Source organism: Clupea harengus, chromosome 3, assembly GCF_900700415.2.
Source record: "Clupea harengus chromosome 3, Ch_v2.0.2, whole genome shotgun sequence".
Taxonomy (NCBI): Eukaryota; Metazoa; Chordata; class Actinopteri; order Clupeiformes; family Clupeidae; genus Clupea; species Clupea harengus.
In genome coordinates this window covers 15,495,480-15,515,380 of record NC_045154.1, presented here as the reverse complement: position 1 = coordinate 15,515,380, position 19,901 = coordinate 15,495,480, and the positions used below count along the sequence as shown (strand labels likewise).

Below are 19,901 nucleotides of genomic sequence, written 5' to 3'. Positions count from 1 at the left end.
AGCATAAAGAAGAGGGATGCAGGGCGACTGGAAAGGCTGTTGAGGAAGGCGGGAGCTGTTGTTGGCACTGAACTGGACTGCCTCACTACTACAGTGGCGGAGAGAAGGACCCTGAGTAGGTTGCTGACCATCTTGGACAATGACCCCCACCAACTACACAGTACTCTCAACAGACAGAGGAGCACATTCAGTGGCAGACTCCTGTCACTGTCATGCTCATCGGACAGGCTGAGGAAGTCCTTTGTCCCCAGGGCCATTCAGCTTTTTAACGCCACGCAGAAGGGGAGGGGGAGGGAGATGGACTTCTCTGCATGAGTCTCTCTCAGTCTGCCCTCCCCTGCTCATCTCATCTCAGCCCCATGCACAGACTTTACCACTTACATATTCTGCACTATCACTTTGCTCTTTCCAAACACACACACACACACACACACACACAAGCACAAGATCACTATCTTCCACTACCCATCCTCACAAGCACAAGAACATTATATTTTTTGCACTATCCACACCAGCAGCACAAGATCACTTTCCTCCTGGACACCGACACTGTCAAAATCATTGCACTCTGTACAATAGGGTCAGACCCTTTCCTGTATCTGGAAACACTCTGTGTGAATATGTTCTCCCTATGTGTATGTATATGTGATTTATGTATGTATGTCGGTGAGGTGTATAAGTGTATATGTGTATAAGCTAATGGATGACCTAAATTTCCCTCAGGATTAATAAAGTATCCATCTATCTATCTACCTATCACTCACATATAGGCCACCACTAGTGTAGCGATGGCTTCGTAGTTTGATCACATATAGGCCACCGCTAGTGTAGCGATGGCTTCGTAGTTTGATCACATATAGGCCACCGCTAGTGTATCGATGGCTTCGTAGTTTGATCACATGTAGGCCACCACTAGTGTAGCGATCGCTTCGTAGTTTGCTCAGTTTTTGTCGTCTTTCAATAGTGCCCTTTTAAGGGCTATTCCCATCTCCTCTCTTCCATTTCAAAACGTAACCCTGGCCCTACAACACTGCTACGCTTTAAGTGTGCTTTAAAACAGCTTCAGCTTCAAAACGTAACCCTGGCCCTACCACACTGCTACGCTTTAAGTACGCTTTAAAACAGCTTCAGTTTCAAAACGTAACCCTGGCCCTACAACACTGCTACGCTTTAAGCACGTTTTAAACAGCCTTTTTAAAGGCTATTTACATCTCCACTAGAGTGGCCTACAGCCTCCACGTTTATCTTTCATCATTCCATCCCCTTTTTTCTTCCTACTGAGCTCAGCCTTGAAAGCCCCATCACTGGTCTCATACTGTGCAACGAACAGAAAAAGTGCATTACTTACGTTTCTGAGCTAATCATTACCGAGTCATTCCACGCCAAACGTGACAATTTAAGGAAAATTCCCCACTCGACCATCTCAGATTTGTCTGAAAAAATTCAAGGTTGTTCATACACTTCTGAATAGTTATCATAGTAATCAAGTTTCTAGCTTTAACAATGAGCTTTCCACAGGCCTTCAAAGATGCTGCAACAAAGCTTAGAGTAAAATTTCCGCGCAAATTCAAGCACCCCGAATACTATGATATACCCAAGCCACACCCTTGGAAGTGCATATTCTTCAAGTAATGGTATCAGATTTTAACCCTAGAAAGTGTGAAGGAGCTAGCTTAAATACTTTTCTAGTAATAGCAATTGGAAAATGGCTCTTCAGAAAACGCTGCTAAAAAAGCGTCTTAAGTACAGGCACCCCCTCCCCCCTAAAACATATTTTTGTGACAAAACTATTGGGAGTAGAGAGCTAATATTTGGGACTATACCTATTAAGAAGTGTATGAACAACCTTGAATTCTTTCAGCCAAATCTGAGACGGTCGAGTGGGAGCCATTGTCCCACTTGACATGGAATGACTCTACAGCCATTTCCCACCTGCTCTGGTTTGTGTCAGGCATTGCCATTAAGGTGCTAGCATTGCAATCGCTCTTAGCCTACTGAACCTGCCTCTCCACCTTTCATATAATTGTATTCATATCACATTCTTACAACATAAGCACAACACCGAGACATACACTCATTACAGATCATCCAAAACCGTTAGGCCTACTTTCAACTTGGGAAGCCTATGTTAGCTCACTATGGATACATTTGTCACGAGAAAAGAGGTGTTCCGACTGATTCCCTGCCAGCCTGCCCTGCCCTTAGTGGGGTCCATCTGAGGATGTGTGTGGGCTGCCTTCACAGGTGACTTTACAGAGTCACTTTATGCCTGACTGATAACGGACTCAGTGGAGCAAGTGCTCATTGTGAGTGTGTGTGTGTGTGTGTGTGTGTGTGTGTGTGTGTGCGTGCGTGTGTGTGCATGTGTGCGTGTGTGTGTGTGTATGTGTGTATGTCTGTGAGTGTGTGTGTGTGCATGTGTGCTGTGTGCTGTGTGCGTGTGTGCGTGTGTGTGTGCTGTGCTAGTGAGGAAGGCTGCTAGCGGGGGAGTGGGGCACTCTGTGTGTGTGTGTGTGTGTGTGTGTGTGTGTGTGTGTGTGTGTGTGTGTGTGTGTGCTGTGCTAGGGATGAAGGCTGCTAGCGGGGGAGCGGGGCACTCACGTGTCTGGCCACCTCCTTCAGGTGCTTCTGCTGGAGCTCCCGATGCGTGCGCTTCACCGCCTCCTCCACTGCCGCCACCTGCTCCTCCTGCGCCTCCCGCTGACGGCGCTCCCTCTGCTCCTGCGTCTCCCGCTGCAGGCGCTCCCTCTGCTCCTGCAGCTGCGCCTCCACCTCCTCCCGGGAGACCCCAGGGACCTCGGTCTGACAGCTCCCTTCCTGGGTCAGCGCTGCCCGCAGCCGCCTCTCCTCCTCCACCGCCCGCTCCAGCCGCAGGGACCAAGCCTGCTCCACCTGACCAGAACACACACACATCGGCAGTCAGGTCCTCTCCAGGTGATTGTAACACATCACACACACACACACACACACACACAGCAGTCCGGTCCTCTCCACGTGATTCTAACACACCACACACACACACACACACACACACACACACACACACACACACACACACACACACACACACACACACACACAGCAGTCAGGTCCTCTCCACGTGATTCTAACACACCACACAGACACACAGGGATGTATTGGAATGTATCAGGGATGTATCAGGGATGAGGTCCCAGTGTTTCCCCTAGGTTTACAGCTTTGGGGGGGGGGGGCTGCGGCACGGTGCACGCGGCGCGGCGTGGCCACCGACACAAACGCTTAAAGGAATCATGGTGTTCATGTGTTTCTTTTAATGACAGCAGTCAATATAACAACTAAACATCGGAACATGTCTTTTTATGACAATTATCCACAAAGTGTGCAGCTTTTGTCGCTGCAGTGGTGTATCTTTCTGGGCTTCTGGAAGAACATTTTTTAAGATATTTGCGGCCTAAAATTCCTGATTTTGCAGGAGCTTTTCCAAAAAGTTGCGATGAAAGTTTTTATTTTTAGGTTTTTGTTGCAATGAAATTGGCGAAACAAGTGAAAGTTGCGATAAAAAGTTATGAATTGTCCTCTTTGTAATTATAATTGAGTTATTTGTTGAAAAATAATTGATTATTAAACAAACATTAATTCATCAAGAACAAAACGATTGAGAAATGGTCCTCTTAATAACCTCACCAATATGCCAAACAAAAGATTACCAGGACTACAAAAATTTAGCAAAATAGGCTTTACTTATCCACAACGAAGTGCACATGTTGGCATTACAAAAGGACCAGTACGACTGAATAAGATGTTATGAATGTCTCAGCCTTCATATGACGAAATTTTTTTTTTTAAAAACAGCCTGTGTCACTATGATCTGTCTCGTCATCTGACGTCCTGCCGTTCTCATTGCTTATCAATCTGTTTTGCTATCCTTGTTTATTTATTTTATCCGTATAGGTGTTGATGTTCAATTTCATATATTAATTTAAAGTCGTCCAATTTCAAGTCATCCATTCTTCAACACTAGCTGCTACCTTGTCTTCAAACAGAAAGTAACGTTAAATCTCCATGGCAACAGGTCTTGAGGGTTTGGCAAATAATCGGATTTATTGCTTCCTTCATTATTCACAGCAAAATAAATAATTTTCGTTACATTTCATAGATTTATTAGCAGACTCTATGTAAAAAGGGCCACGCACAACTCACGGAAAAAGATAAAAAATGGAAGCCAGATCTATTTCTGAATTTTCGGTGCGGACATTCTGTACGTACGTTCTGTTTCCACGTCTGTTGTAGCCATTCTCATTGGGCCTCATTGTCGACCCTACCGAGGAAAAGATCTCTGCCGGATTCATGAACGCCTGGATATTAGTTTTTTAAAGCTTAAAAGTGTCCGTAGCTGTGCACTGGTTCTTAAGCCCAATTCTGTCCGCTGGTGGGAGCGTGCTCACCTGTGTGTGCGCGCACGTGTCTGTGTGTTTGTGCGCATCGCGGCGGAACTCTGCCATGCGCGATACAGAGAGCAGAGAATTGTAAACGCGCGACCACGTAGAGACAGAAATTACATGCCGTCGTGTAAATAAGATAAATAACATAAGGCTATTTATTTTGTTTAATAAAAGAACAAGCTATAGACCTGTTCTATAGGAAAAGTAACCTTAAATTACTTCCGTTGTGATTTGGCGCTTTATAGAAAATAAAATTGAACAAAATTAACTTGACCTTCCAGGGGGGGCGGGGGGTGCCGTTGGGGGGGCGGGGGGCCCCCCTAATATAACGGTAGGGGAAACACTGGGTCCACTCCACCTGACTAGAACCTACTTCAGCTGACCAGCACACACACACACACACACACACGCGCACTTGATCAGAACACACACACACACCAGTACACACACACACCAGGTTAGGCTCTTCTGCTGTTCCATGTGCTCATAACAGACCAGCACACACACATGAGGGGTCGGGACCAAACAGACTACTACTATCCTCATCCATTGGAACAGTAAGATGCCAAAAACACACACACACACACACACACACACACACACACACACACTCAAATAGAGCAAGGACCTACCAGCAGCAATGGGGCAAATTAATATATTAGACCGCAAGTTGCTTTGGACAACGACTCAGGCCCAGTCTGGCACTTCTGCTAAACATGCTAGCTGTATCAAAATAATACTATTCAAGATAGAGCACGTCTGCTTAAAGGACTGCAATAAATTAAGCCATTTACACCGAGACAGTAAGCATGAACACATGGTTTCATAACATCAATATTATTTCAACCGCAGGTAGCTATGGCAAGGTTAGGTTAGTGCACTGAGCCTAGGCATCCTGAACACATCCCAATCATATGATAATGCCCAGTAACACTACGAGAGTGTTGGCCCAATCGTATGATAATGCCCAGTAACACTATGACAGTGTTGGCCCACCCCAATCATATGATAATGCCCAGTAACACTATGACAGTGTTGGCCCACCCCAATCATATGATAATGCCCAGTAACACTATGAGAGTGTTGGCCCACCTCCTCCTTCTCTTGCTGCCAGCTCAGCTTGGCTGAGGACACGCTGCTCTGGATCCGCTCCTGCAGCTCTCCCTCCCACTGGCTCCTGAGGCGCGACAGCTCCCCCTGGTGCTCACACTGCAGATCTGCACGCAGCTGCTCCACAGCACGCTCACTCTGCAGCTGTGTTTTAGTCTGAGAGAGAGGGAGAGAGACAGAGAGAGAAGAGCGGTAGATAGAGAAGAGAGAAAGAGAGAAAATACAGAAAAAAGAGAAAGAGAAAGAGAAAAGGAGAGTGGGAGAGAGAAGAGAGGGAGAGAGAGAAGAGAGAGAAAGGGAAAGAGAGAAAGAGAAAAGCTGTCAGGAGCTCACTACAGCTCCAAGCTTTCTTGACAGGAGTATTGTGAAGAGTGTTGCCACCATTATACTCTATTGCCCCATATACCTCCTCCTCTGCTCTGTTCGTCAGGACCTCCTCCAGCCGGCTCTTCTCCTTGCAGACGGAGATGTAGCACTCCTGCACTGCACCCATCTCCTCCTGCACCTCACACAGCTTAGCTCTGCGCACACACACACACACACACACACACACACACACACACACACACACACACACACACACACACACACACACACACCTCAATGACTGTTCCTGCACCTCACACAGCTTAGACCTGCACACACACACACACACACACACACACACACACACACACACACACACACACTTCAATGACTGTTCCTGCACCTCACACAGCTTAGACCTGCTCACACACACACACACACACACACACACACCTCAATGACTCTTCCTACACGTCAGACAACTTAGACCTGCACAGACACACAAACCTGCACAGGGGATAGCTCACTCTAAGGCCTGTGTGCTGATGGTGATGTTTGTGTGTGTGTGTGTGTGTATGTATGTATGTGTGGGGGGGTAGTGTAACTGATGATGATGATGGATATGGTGAGGAAGAGCACTATACTCACTCTAAGGCCTGTGTCTGCTGGTGATGATGATGATGATGGGTGTGGTGAGGAAGATGACTATACTCACTCTAGGTCCTGTGTCTGCTGCTGCTGCTGGGCTCTCAGCTCCTCCATCTGAGCCTGGTGCTGCTGAGTCAGTTCCGAACGCACGCGCATCACCACGTCATCACGGAACTGCTGCTGCGTCCGCTCATGCCTACACACACACACACACACACACACACACACACACACACACAGGCTTTGAGTTAGGCAAAGTTCATGCTTTTGTGTGAACACAGCAGGGGGCTCTCAGCAGAGAAGACAGGAAACAGCCAAGTCCCTCTCTGATCTCAGGGAAAAGCAAACACACCACTGCACTGCCTGCCTCTCACACACACACCACTGCCTCGCCTCTCTCTCTTTCTCTCTGTCTCTCACACACACACACACCACTGCGCCTCACTCACTCACACACACACACACACACACACCAATGCACTGCCTCACAAGCACACCACTGCATTGCCTCTCTCTCTCTCTCTCTCTCACACACACACACACACACACACACACACACACCGCTGCCTCCAACACAGCATCTGGACGAATACAAGCAACTGATGAGTACAGAGACGGCTTATACTGACACAGTTTAAAATCGACCACACTACCTTGGGTGAGGCTTTCCCAGCAAGAGATTACACACACATCCACCCTCTCCCCCTAGTGATCTGAACCCCCCTCCCCCCATAATGATCTAACCCCCCTCCCCCTAGTGATCTGAACCCCCCTCCCCCCCATAATGATCTACCCCCCCTCCTCACCTCTTCTCGGCCTCCTGCTTCTCCTGGTCCAGCTCCTGGATCATCTCCCTCATCTTGCTGCACAGCTCAGAGTTGGCAGCCTTCACCTTCTCCTCACCCAGCTTCATCTCTTTATTACGCCTCTCCAGAGCCTGCACACACAGACGCACACACACGCACCACACACAAAGAGCCTTTTTACAGCATACTTACACACGAACACTTTAGCAGACTTTAGTGATAAATAAATCAACAGATAGGCGTATGAGGCACACACACACACACACACACACACACACACACACACACACACCACCTGCTCATACAGTATTCTTACACCTTTCACAACACTCCCTGTATCATAGGAAACCTTTAAAAACTCCCTTGATCACAGGAACCTTTTAAACACTGCCTGGATCAGTGGAACCTTTTAAACACTGCCTGTATCATAGGAACCTTCATTCAGCGTAAACAACAGCATCTTCCAGCTACTCGGCCATCTGTGCTTCAGTATTGCTCATGAATTTTTCACACTAGAATGTCCTTATGAAGCCATACTCTACTCTGTTTACTCAAGATATCGCTGCCCTGCATCATGGGTAATGCGTGCAGGAAGTGAGGGTAGTGAGAGGTGACCTCTGACCTCTACTTTGTCCTGTAGGTGCTGCCGCTCCTCCTGCAGTAGAGCCAGCTCTGAGGGAGACGCTGCCACCGCCGCGGCTAGTCTGTCCACGGCTTCCGGAGGCTTCTGGAGGGAGGGAATAAACACGAGACACACGAGATACAAAGATGCTTTATTACTGTACGACACACCTGTGACTAAAACCCAAATCAAAACTTCGGTTATCCATGAAATCTGCTCTAAATCACATAAATTCATCCAAAGCAATTCGCCCCAAACTCACCCCCACCCCCCCCGCCCCAAACACACACACACACACACACACACAACCCCCCCTACCCCCGCCCCAAACACACACACCCCCACCCCCTCACCGGTGAGAGCTTGGTGCTGGAGTGTGTGCTGTCGTGCTGCAGCTGCTGTAGCTGGTCCTGTGAGGTGTGCAGGTCCTGCTGCAGCTGGGAGATGCGCTGGCGCTTGTCCTTCAGGCTGGCCAGGCTCCGCTGCAGCTCTGCTCGGAGCTCCCGCACCACCTCGCCGCCATCCACACCCTCCCCCTGGCCCTGCGCCGGGGTACTGACACGGGGGCAACAGAACATAGGGCAGATGAGACCACTTTATTGTTTTGGCGCTATATAAATAAAATGTAAATTAATTGGAATTGAATGAGGGGTTCCTGACAGAGATCATTTCGAAACACTGTTAATGACTTAAGAATATATTAATCAAGTGCCTTGTATTAATAATTACCTTATATGAAACATGTGCTTATGTAAGCAGGAACATGGCTTTTCTGTGTGTTTGTGTAACTTAGATTATTAGGTGCCACTTAGTCTGCATATGTGCAAGAGCATGTGTGGACCAGAGGTGATAAGAAGGGGTCGAACTGTGCATCTTTCGACCTTGTGTACATCTTTGCATGGCAGGAAGCATAGTAAGATTACCTCGGACGTCAGAGCCCCATTACGTGGTTATCCCTGCTGACAGATTGTTTTGGCGCCAGAGAACACTAAACTTCTATCTATATAAACCGTGTGTGATGTGTTTAATATTGCTTCTCTCGTCTGCTGCAGTCCGGAGGTAGGTCCGGGCTCCTCTCTCTCTGCGAGCCCGTGCCTCTCTCTGACCTCTGACCTGCCGGGATGTGGGTGAGCCCGACGAGCTTGTGGTTGTTGTTTAATAAATATACTTATATGCAACTCCGGAGTCCTGAGGTAACTTGAGTGAATTTTCACCTAACAGGTATGTCATCCAGTTTATTACACAATGTGAATTATACAATATGAGCAGGTAAATAACAAAGAACAGACACCACACCCACCAAGCGTCCTCAGTGCCTAAAGGCGCATTGCTGGTACCTGTGCAGGTGTGCGTTCTTCCAGTTGACCTTCTTGATGCCCAGCTGTGCGTAGGAGTCGGACAGCTGGTTATCCCAGTCTCCCCCGCTGTCCAATGAGATGGCTTTGTGTTTCACAGCAGCATCATACAGCCTGATCTGATCCTTCAGGTCATTAAGCTCCTCCTGAGACACACACACACACACACACACACACACACACACACACACACACACACACACAGGCGCGCACACGCGCACGTGCACACACACACACACACACACACAGGCCCATCAACACACTCGCTGTTAATGAGAAATCTGCATCTATGGGACCCTGAGTATGGGCTCACACACACTCTCATAGCCAACTTCCAAGCCCCAGCTTCAGCTGCGCGCACACACACACATTAGCACACCCACACACACACACACAGTAGCACACTCACACATTAGCGCACACACACACACACAGTAGCACACCCACACACACACATTAGAGCACACACAGTAGCACACACACTAGCACACAGACATTAGGACTCACACACACACACACACCCACCCACACCCACCTGCAGCGCTTTGTTCATCTCCTCACTCATGGTCTTGGCAGACTGGGCCTGCTGCAGTCTCATCTGCATCCGAGTCATCTCCTGCACCCCACCTGAACACAGACACAACACACACACACACACACACACACACGAATACACACAGATCTTAAATAACACAGACCTATATACACACATAAATGCACACAGATCGAAAATAACAAACACTCACACACACATCTATATACATTCACACAGGGGTTGTGAATATTTTCCATCATTGGTCTAACAAACTTATCATGGTCGTTATCTTCTGAAGGCATTTTATCAGACGGTGTGTGAGGATGGCTGCTGGGAGTTCTTTTTTAACAAGATGCTTGTTACATTCTCTCAATCGGATTCGGTTTCACAAACTTCACGGTTCAGTATGTACCACAGATTTGGGGTCACAGTTTGATTAGTACCTCAGTGTTAGGGTCAAAGTTCGGCAGGTATTTGGTACAGCAGGGAAAACAAAAACATTATGCAGAATTTATTTTATTTATTTATTAATTTTTACTTTATTTTGAAAAATGTGAACATGCAACAGTGGCTCATTGTTCATAATTCTGTACTGTAACAGTTAAGGCACTTAAAAACTGTCAGTAAGAAAAAAATAAATAAATAACAGATGTTAGTAATGCTCCATCCTAAGACACTGACATGTTGATCATTCCAGAGCTGCAGCTTGTGCTCTTTGACACAGGGCTTGCAGGACTGACTAAAAAGCACACGTGAAGGCACACTGTAGCAGGGCTCGAGCACTTTCACCATGTGCTTTAACTCTGTATTTACTACCACCGAGTATGGTCACATACCTGCAGCGATAAATACTCTACAGCACTAGTTATTACTTTGGCACGGTCCGAATCTGCAGCAATAAATACTCTACAGCAGTGGTTCCCAAACTTTTTACAGTCCCTTACCCCTTCAGACATTCAATCTCCGGCTACGTACCGCCCGCCCTACACGCCCTATACGCTATAGGGCTAGTTATTACTTTGGCACGGTTCAAATATGCAGCGATAAATACGCTATAGCACTAGTTATTACTTTGGCACTATTTCTCCTTTAAAATGAATGTGTTTGCAAGAGGCAGAAGTAGGCCAGTTAGTGAGTGGCTCACAGCTTCCCCCTCATTCAACATCATTAGTGTGTAACCAAAGAGCACTGACCCGTGTGTGTGTGGGCTCATAAATAAACAAACATGAATAAACATGCATAAATAACACACACACACACACACACACACACGTTTCTGCTCTCATTTATCCACAGTAATCAAACTTACAAATACAGACTCCTTTCTCTCTCACATACACACACACACACAAAACATACACATATAAACAATCCCACACAAACACAATATCACAAGCCTGAAGGCACAATGCACCTGTGCACACCCACACACAGAATCACACACTCATCTCTAGTGTGTCCAACACACACTCTCTCTTTCTCTCTCACACACAGACACTCAATAGCACACACACACACACACACACACACACAGGATCACACGCTCTCTCACACACACTCAATAACACACACACACACTCTCTTTTTCTCTCTCTCACACACACACACTCTCTCTTTCTCTCTCTTACACACACACACTCAATAACACACACACACACACACACTCTCTTTCTCTCTCACACACACACTCAATAGCACACACACACAGGATCACACACACTCAATAACACACACACACACACAATAACACACACACACACACTCTCTCTCTCTCTCACACACACACACACACACACACACACACACTGTCACACACACTCCTCTTCACCTGCGTGCAGCAGCTTGGCGCACTGCTTCTGGCTGTCCTCCAGGCGCTTTGTGAGGGCGTTGATGACGGAGGCCCTCTCCACGTGCTCCTCCTCCCTCTGCCGCTCCAGCTGCCTCACCTGCTCACGCAGTCGCTGGCCCAGCTCCGTCTGACAGCCACACACACACACACACACACACACACACGAATATGAACATTTGTGTACGTGTGCGTATGCAGAGGACCTGCAGGGCCTGTGTGTGTGTGTGTGTGTGTGTGTGTGTGTGCTCCTTACCTGCTCCTGCAGGGCATGTGTGTGTGTGTCGAGCATCTGCTGCAGGCTGAGCACCCTGGCGTCGTGCTGCTCCCTGACAGTGTGGAGGTCTCGGTCGTGCTGCTCTCGTGTGCGTGTGAGTGTGTCGGAGCGACACATCTCCATCATCTGCTGCTGCAAGCTGGCCACCGCTGCCTCGGCTACCCGCTGCTTCTTCTGGCTCTGCGCACGCACACACACACACACACACACACACACACACACACACACACACACACACACACACATCAGTAGGCGATTTTGACGTGGCTGTAAATGCTCGCAACCTTAAAACAGGCCAAGTTCTCTTCAGTTCTATTCCCCACACCAAGTTTCGCTGATGTTTACAAACAGTAAACAGGTTTCATAGGATTTATCTTGTCTCATAGTGCCGTGGTTTTGATAATAGTCTCGTTTAGTTGCAAGAAATATGGCCCCAAATCGACTAGAAACCGTAAACCGTGAATGTCTTTGACAGCTGTAAAACACTGTCCATTACTGCTTTCACAGTTGTGAGTTAACAAGATTGATATCCGTAAAAATGGAAAAACTCTTCATCAAGGTTTGGTCCCCCACAAATATTAAACACGTTTCTATGCCACTGTGTGTATCTGTGTGTATCTGTGTGTGTGTGTGTGTGGGGGGTCTCATGCTCTCTCTGTGATTGTGTGTATCTGTGGTCTGTGTGTGTGTGTGTCTCATGCTCTCTCTCGCTCTCTCTGTGATTGTGAATGTGTTACCTCCTGCTCTCTCTCAGTGAGAGTGAGTGAGAGTGTGTGTGTGTGTGTGTGTGTGTGTGTGTGTGTGTGGTGTGTGTTGTGTGTGTTACCTCCTGGTCCCTCTCGGTGAGTGTGTGTATCTGGTGCTCCAGGGTTTTGAGGCTGGCCTGCAGCTGAGCCTCCCTACTCTGGTTTTCCTCCAGCACACGAGACGACTCCTTCAGAGTCACTGCCAAACCCTCCTTTTCATCTACACACACACACACACACACACACACACACACACACACACACGTTAACAAAAGGTGCACACACGCACAAAAACACAGACACAAACACATATGGACACTCGCGCACCAACACACACACACACACACACACACACACACACACACACACACACACACACACACACACACACACACACACACACACACACACACAGGCACCAACACATAAATGCACAGACAGACAGCAAACATACAAGATAAATGTGTTTATTTTTCTCCAGTTCCTCAGTGGAGGAGTGTGTGTTCCTGAGTGAGTGTGTGTTCTCCTTCTACCCTTGACGATGGCGAGCTGGTGCTCCAGGAAGCGGATCCTGCGCTTGCCGTCGTCCTGCTTGAGCTCCTGCTCCTCCAGCTGTCTGGCCTGGGCCTGGTGCAGCACCTGGAGCTGGGCTAGCTGCTGCCCCTCTTGCGTGTCTGCACACACACACACACACACACACACACACACACACACACACACACACACACACACACACACACACACACACACACACCTGCGTTACACCACCTTCAAAACAACACACATACACACACTTCTATTGAAACCCAGACACACAACACACACACCTCTCATACACCACATGATAGGGCCAGGACCTGAAGCAGCTCCTCCAATGAGTCTGTACACACAACAACACACACCTCTACTAAACAACAGACAAACAGGAACACACACACCTCTAATAAACCACCTACAAGCAAGATCACACACTGACACACACACTTTAGAAAACCTGTGCAAACCTGTTAAACTCAACAGCACACACACACACAGCCAAACACTCAGCAGTTACACTCAAAACCACATACAGCGAAGCAAACGCATTCAGCACCGTTACACTAAAGAACAATGAATCACACTCGCCAGTGTTACTCTCCAGAATCACACTTGCCATTAATCACACTCGCCAGTGTTACAACAGCACACGTTGGTGGAAAGAACTGCCTAGTACTATCAGAGCAGGGGCCTCCCTCTCTACCTTCAAGATGCTTTTAAAGACCCAACTCTTCAGAGAGCACCTCCCTTCCTAAACTGGCACCTTGACTAGTGCTTAACTTGCACTTCAGCAGTTACATTCCTGCACTTATTTTTCTTTCTGTCGTTTTTCTATTTTCTTATGTAAAGTAGTATTTATTATTACACCAGGTTTTTATTGCTCTTAGCTTGACTGTTCTCTCCCTTGTACGTCGCTTTGGACAAAAGCGTCTGCTAAATTACTAAATGAAAATGTTACTCCCCAGAATCAGACTCGCCATTGCTACACGATAGGCCCCTGTCAAAACTCTCTCCTCTTAGTCACCAGTGTGGGTTATTATGGGCTGTTACTAGCTAAATCTAGCTCTGAAAAAGCCCTAAGCTCCTGCTTGCACTTCAACAGACACCATGAAACGGCCAGAGAAACAGCTTTTGGGAGATGTTTGGGGAGAGAAAAGAGAAAAGCCTGAAGAAGTTCTGGTTGATCTGTACCTCCACCCAACCCACTGGGCTCAGGTCACTCACTCTGTCTGGAGTCCAGGAATTCCCGCTGGAGCTGCTCAAAGTGTCCGTTCTGATGGAGTCCGTTCTGATGGAGTCCGTTCTCGTGGAGTCCGTTCTGGAGATGTCCGTTCTGGAGACTCTCTGGGTTGAACATCTGGACAGGTTGGTGGGGCTGGTAAGTGGCCTTATAATGATCGGCTGTTTCCGCTGTCCCGCCACCGTCCACATTCTACACATGACAACCACACACACACACACAATTAAAAAGGAGCAGTACAATCAGATGTTATGGTGAAGCCCGATAATTAAAACTCTCCCTTCCTGCACAGCAGCAGGTCTCCTAACCTGGAAATGGTTCCTGTGCTGGTTGTAGTTCGGCACGTTGTTGGAGAGCTTGGAGGGGGAGTACGGTTCCTGCTCGTACCCCCTCTCTGTGGAGAAGTCATTGGTGCATGAGGACTCCTCAAGTCCCATGCTGGAGTAGGGGTACCCCTCACGGCCCCCCTGGGGAAGTGGGGCGTGACCATTCTCATAGCTGTAGTCCTGATGGTAGGAACCTTCGTCTTCATAGTTATCAAGGTAGGTCTTCAGAGAAATACAGAATCAACGTACAGCTTTAGGAAACTCATTATTATATCTTTATGGTATGGTTTCAAAGATCATACATTATTTTCCAGCAAGGCTGATAACAAACAACCCATTTTCCATATAGCATTTCTTAACACTGCTCCAATGAGTCCAAGAGAGATCCAACATGTCCAACATAAGAAAATACATCAACCCTGGCAGACACACACACACACACACACATCATCCCTGGCACACACACACACACACACACACACACACACACACACACACACACACACACACACACACACATCATCCCTGGCAGACACACACACACACACACACACACACACACACACACACACACATCATCCCTGGCAGACACACACACACACACACACACAATCATCCCTGGCAGACAAATAACAAACAGAGAAAGACTTCAAAAACTCACTTCCTCAGTGATAGGGGGTCTTTGCTGATTGGTCCATTGAGTTTGCCCATTCCGAACATGCTGGGGTCTAAAACAGAGAGAATAGTGACTGCAGAACTCACACAGACACATCAGCACAGACACCTCAGCACAGACACATCATCATCACGGACACATCGTCAGCACAGACACATTAGCACAGACACCTCAGCACAGACACACAGAAGATACACAGACACACATCAGCACAGACACATCATCAGCACAGACACCTCAGCACAGACACACAGAAGATACACAGACACATCATCAGCACAGACACATCAGCACAGACACCTCAGCACAGACACACAGAAGATACAGACACATCATCAGCACAGACACATCATTAGCACAGACACATCATCAGCACAGACACATCATCAGCACAGACACGTCATCAGCACAGACACATCATCAGCACAGACACATCATCAGCACAGACACCTCAGCAGACACCTCAGCACAGACACACATCAGCACAGAATAACAGCTTGACAGGACAGTGCGAGTTACACAGGAGAAATGGTTATCAGGTCAACAGAAGCCTGTGAGTGTAACTCCGGAAAACAGCCTACCAGATTTAATTGATTTATGTAACTCGTGCCCTGACACACTTAACTTCAACTCAAAGTGACTCATAAGATCATCTGAGGGGGAGCCAGTCAGGCATGTTTGCGGAGTCAAAAAAAAAAACGTTCGGAGGCGAGGGCTGGAGGCCCCGTGTTGTGTACCTGTTGGTGTTGCCATGGTTACCGCAGGGCGAGTCGTCCAGCTCGGCCAAGGAGGAGTCTCGGCTGTCCTCCAGCATGTCATCTGGGAGGTCCGTCAGGAGCTTATGAAGCTGCGGAGCAAAGAGCAAAGAGCGAAGACACCACGCCGGTTAAAGAGTGAAGACACCACGCCGGTTAAAGAGCTAAGCTGTGCTCACAGACATGTGACATGGGAACGAACAAGCACAGATACATAAAGACCATTACACTGCTTCCAAAGGGACCATGATTGGGTGCGTTATAATGAAAAGAATGCAGGAATGCACTATAATGAAAAGAGGGAACCTCACAGAAACACACCTCACAGAAACACCACAGAAAACACACCTCACAGAAACACACACCTCACAGAAACACACACCTCACAGAAACACACTGCCACTAAGACCCCAGGAGCAAAGCTAGAGAGCAGCTCACCTTTGTTGCATAGCAACAAGACAGAACTAGTGAGTCATAAAAAATGTCTTCAAAAGTAGGCCATGCCAAAGGGTTATCACAATGTTTACCGAAGCGACGAGAAGAACAGCTCCTTAACAAATCCAAATTCCCTAAAACACAGACCAGAACACCTGCATGGTTCCCACTCCGAGAGCCTTAAGTGCCAGACATCTCACTCCAGACTCACAGAGAGACATGGAGCAGCTTTCCCTGACAGCCAGATGCTGAAGCGAGAACAGACCCGAGACCAGAATGAGACCAGAATGAGACCTAACCAGTTTGGATCAGCAGAACTTACTTCCCATAGAGACTTCCGGATGAGTCGCACCTCCTGCACAGACTCCGCCACCACAGCCGACCTGCCTGGCACTCGCATTTGCCGACTGGCTTTGGCGACCGCCTGTCGCCGGTGCGGGGGGCAGAGCAGCACTGAGCAGTGAGCCGGCTGGCAAAGCAGCGAAGCCAGACTGGTGATCATGCACGGTGGGCGGCGAGAGCCGGGGCTGACGCGTTAAACCCGCTCATGTGTGTATTGTTTGGGGTCCAGGTCAGCGCCTCACTGTTCAGGTCAGACCATACATTGGTGTTAACTGGAGCAGAAACATTACTGATTCAAATCACAAAACTTCCTGCTCCCACGAGTGCTTCGGTTTCCCCATTGGCATACCACAGCTTCCAGAGCCACAGCAGCTACCTCTACAAAAACACAGACCCGCCTTTCATTTAACCATGAAGCACAACTTCCAGGAAAGACAGTGTCTGTCAACTTGCTGCCTAAGTTGTGTCAGGTGCCATGCAATTATTCAGTAGAACTTCTTTAGTCCAGTTCGCCACAGATGAACAAAGCCCAGGAGAAAGCAGCTTATTTTAGTGTCCCAGGACGAGCCCTGCTCCACATGTGAGAGCAGAACAGAAGAATGTGGGACGGCAGAGGTGCGAGAGGAGAGCCACGCCCGCCTGCGTTCATCCTCCACCAATAAGAGCGCAGGTCCAGAGTGCAAACACATTGCCAGTGAATGAGTCACAGCACGGCTCTACCAGGCTGGTTCCACTACTGTTTTAAAACAAACACAAATACCACCACCCTCTGGGCGCTCACACACACACACACACACACACACACACACACACACACACACACACACACACACACACACACACACACACACACACACACACACACACACACACACACACACACACACACACACGAGTCACAGCACGGCTCTACCAGGCTGGTTTCACTACTGTTTTTAAAACACAAATACCACCACTCTCTGGGCGCTCACACTCTCTCTCACACACACACACACACACACGCACACCAGGGTTTCCAGTAGGATTTTTCCTGCCTGCCAGGTGTCCAGAAAGAATTTATTTTATCGGGCAAACTCGAAACTTAATGGCACATGTTTCAATGACAATCTAAGTCACAACAGGAGATGTAATGCAGCCTATACTGTACACCTGGGTTGACAAAAGAATGACAACGTCCTCAAATCAGTTTAACCGTTACTAGGATGTCATCCTTGGGTGTAGGGTGGGCAACTAAATTCAACACGAACAAATGGGTAGTGTCAGTCAGGGGAAGCAGTTTTTTTTCATTAGATCAATCTGTTCAAGGAGAAAAAAATACTTTTTTTTTTTAACCAGGCAAGAAGCAGTAATTATCGACGAATGGAAACCCTGAACACACACCTGTGTCATAATTAACAAGGTGAGACTCTGTTAGCGGTCACTACCCACCCCCACCACACACACACACACAAAATACAACAGATGGGCAAGGAGAGGATGAGGTGACATTATATTGGGTTTGCTGAACAATTAAGCAATTATGGAACATACTGTTTGTAATCCAAGGCCCGTTTGTCTTCACAGCAGAGCCTTTTTAACAAACACTACGATCATGTTTTATGCCTAAGGTGTTGTTGCAAGGGAACACATCAAATCCCAGGTTAATGAGTCCGGTGAGCCCACCTCCTGCTCTCTGGCGTAGTCCTCCTGGTCGTACTCCTCCTCCTCCTCCTCCTCGTGTTGAGTCTGCAGCGCATTGCTGTCGAAATCTATGGACATGGCGAGGAGTGCTGTGGATGCGCCCTTTCAATCAAGTAGCCTACCTGGAATATAATGGGGTGAAACGTGTCAGCAGCTTAACTACAGCAACAAACTAGCCAGTTAGATAACAATTAAGTTACTTTTGACAGCATTAACTTGTCTAACTTCTACGCCACGTTACTATCAGAACTAGCTAAATGTTAACTATGTAACGTTGCATTGCCAGTTAACTTTTGCTTTTTAAATGTCTTCGCAACAAGACCGAGCTAATTCGCTTCAGTGGTGCTATCCTAGCCTGCAAAACCATAAGATGCCTTACCGACTACCTCATTCACGCATGCTAACAAACTTAGACATCGAAAGTCATATTAAAGCATACGTACATACTTACCACTATCACCGTTAAATTCTCTTTGTTTCACAACACTGACAGCTCGACTACAACATGAAACAGAATAGCGTTCGCCAGCCAAAAGACTGGCTAAATGACGTTAGCTTGGTAAAGTGCAATGCTAACGTTGCAATATGTACAACCATAGCAACGAAAGGAAGCGTCTGTCAATTTTTGACTATGTCTGTTCGTAGACAGTTAAGATACGTGATCAGAGCAAGCTTTTCATTGTATTTTACTGAACGCCATCGTTGTTATTTCCAGACTAAATTCAAGAGAACCATAAAGTTACCGTCAAATGGTTTTGTTGTCATGCACCTCTAAAACTGGCGCCTAAACCGGCGGCAACTTTTCCACTCATCTGATTGGGGAACTGAGAAAAATGGGCGTACTCATGTCCAGAGACAACAACGCCTACATTCACAGCTGACTCTGAAGGGTAAGAACATCTTAGAGCCTGTCGGAATCATCTGGATATCGCCTCAGCGAAAGACCTAAATGAGCGGTTGAATATTTGTGAAATAAGAACGAAAGTACAGATTTTTGTTGTCACTGCACTAGCTACACACCTACATTCGAAGTGGTACTTAACAGGCTATTTTTATGCTATTGATATTATATTGACATATGAGTATGGTCTGGTAAATAACTGCTACATGCTTCAATTATACACATTTATTCTATGCAGAATTGATCCACACAAACTAAACTACCCAGGGGAAGTTAAGAAAAGCCATAAGAGTGATCTTTCAGTGCAGTTGTAATAAAACAGGTTGACAGTATTGCA

General features: G+C 47.4%; 1 protein-coding gene across 4 annotated transcripts in view; it reads right to left on the bottom strand.

Moving 5' to 3' along the window:
• The window catches only part of cep152 (centrosomal protein 152), a 26,938-nt gene extending 7,234 nt beyond the window's left edge, over positions 1–19,704 (bottom strand). Inside the window, exons 1-19 of one of the 4 annotated variants that reach the window (XM_031564710.2) lie at positions 19,407–19,704; positions 18,646–18,785; positions 16,189–16,298; positions 15,437–15,503; positions 14,758–14,997; positions 14,434–14,641; positions 13,206–13,346; positions 12,753–12,892; positions 11,906–12,106; positions 11,632–11,779; positions 9,804–9,895; positions 9,251–9,414; positions 8,267–8,468; positions 7,914–8,018; positions 7,292–7,422; positions 6,553–6,681; positions 5,938–6,052; positions 5,514–5,687; positions 2,602–2,892 (exon numbers count right to left, since the gene is read on the bottom strand). In XM_031564710.2, coding sequence (XP_031420570.1) covers positions 2,602–2,892; positions 5,514–5,687; positions 5,938–6,052; positions 6,553–6,681; positions 7,292–7,422; positions 7,914–8,018; positions 8,267–8,468; positions 9,251–9,414; positions 9,804–9,895; positions 11,632–11,779; positions 11,906–12,106; positions 12,753–12,892; positions 13,206–13,346; positions 14,434–14,641; positions 14,758–14,997; positions 15,437–15,503; positions 16,189–16,298; positions 18,646–18,741 — 2,754 coding nt within the window. In that variant the 5' untranslated portion in view covers positions 18,742–18,785; positions 19,407–19,704. Of the gene's footprint in view, positions 1–2,601; positions 2,893–5,513; positions 5,688–5,937; positions 6,053–6,552; positions 6,682–7,291; positions 7,423–7,913; positions 8,019–8,266; positions 8,469–9,250; positions 9,415–9,803; positions 9,896–11,631; positions 11,780–11,905; positions 12,107–12,752; positions 12,893–13,205; positions 13,347–14,433; positions 14,642–14,757; positions 14,998–15,436; positions 15,504–16,188; positions 16,299–16,963; positions 17,733–18,645; positions 18,786–19,042; positions 19,387–19,406 lie in introns of those variants that run through there. The other 3 variants (XM_031564709.2, XM_031564708.2, XM_031564707.2) reach the window with 3 other exon arrangements.
• Positions 19,705–19,901: the final 197 nt, after the last annotated feature.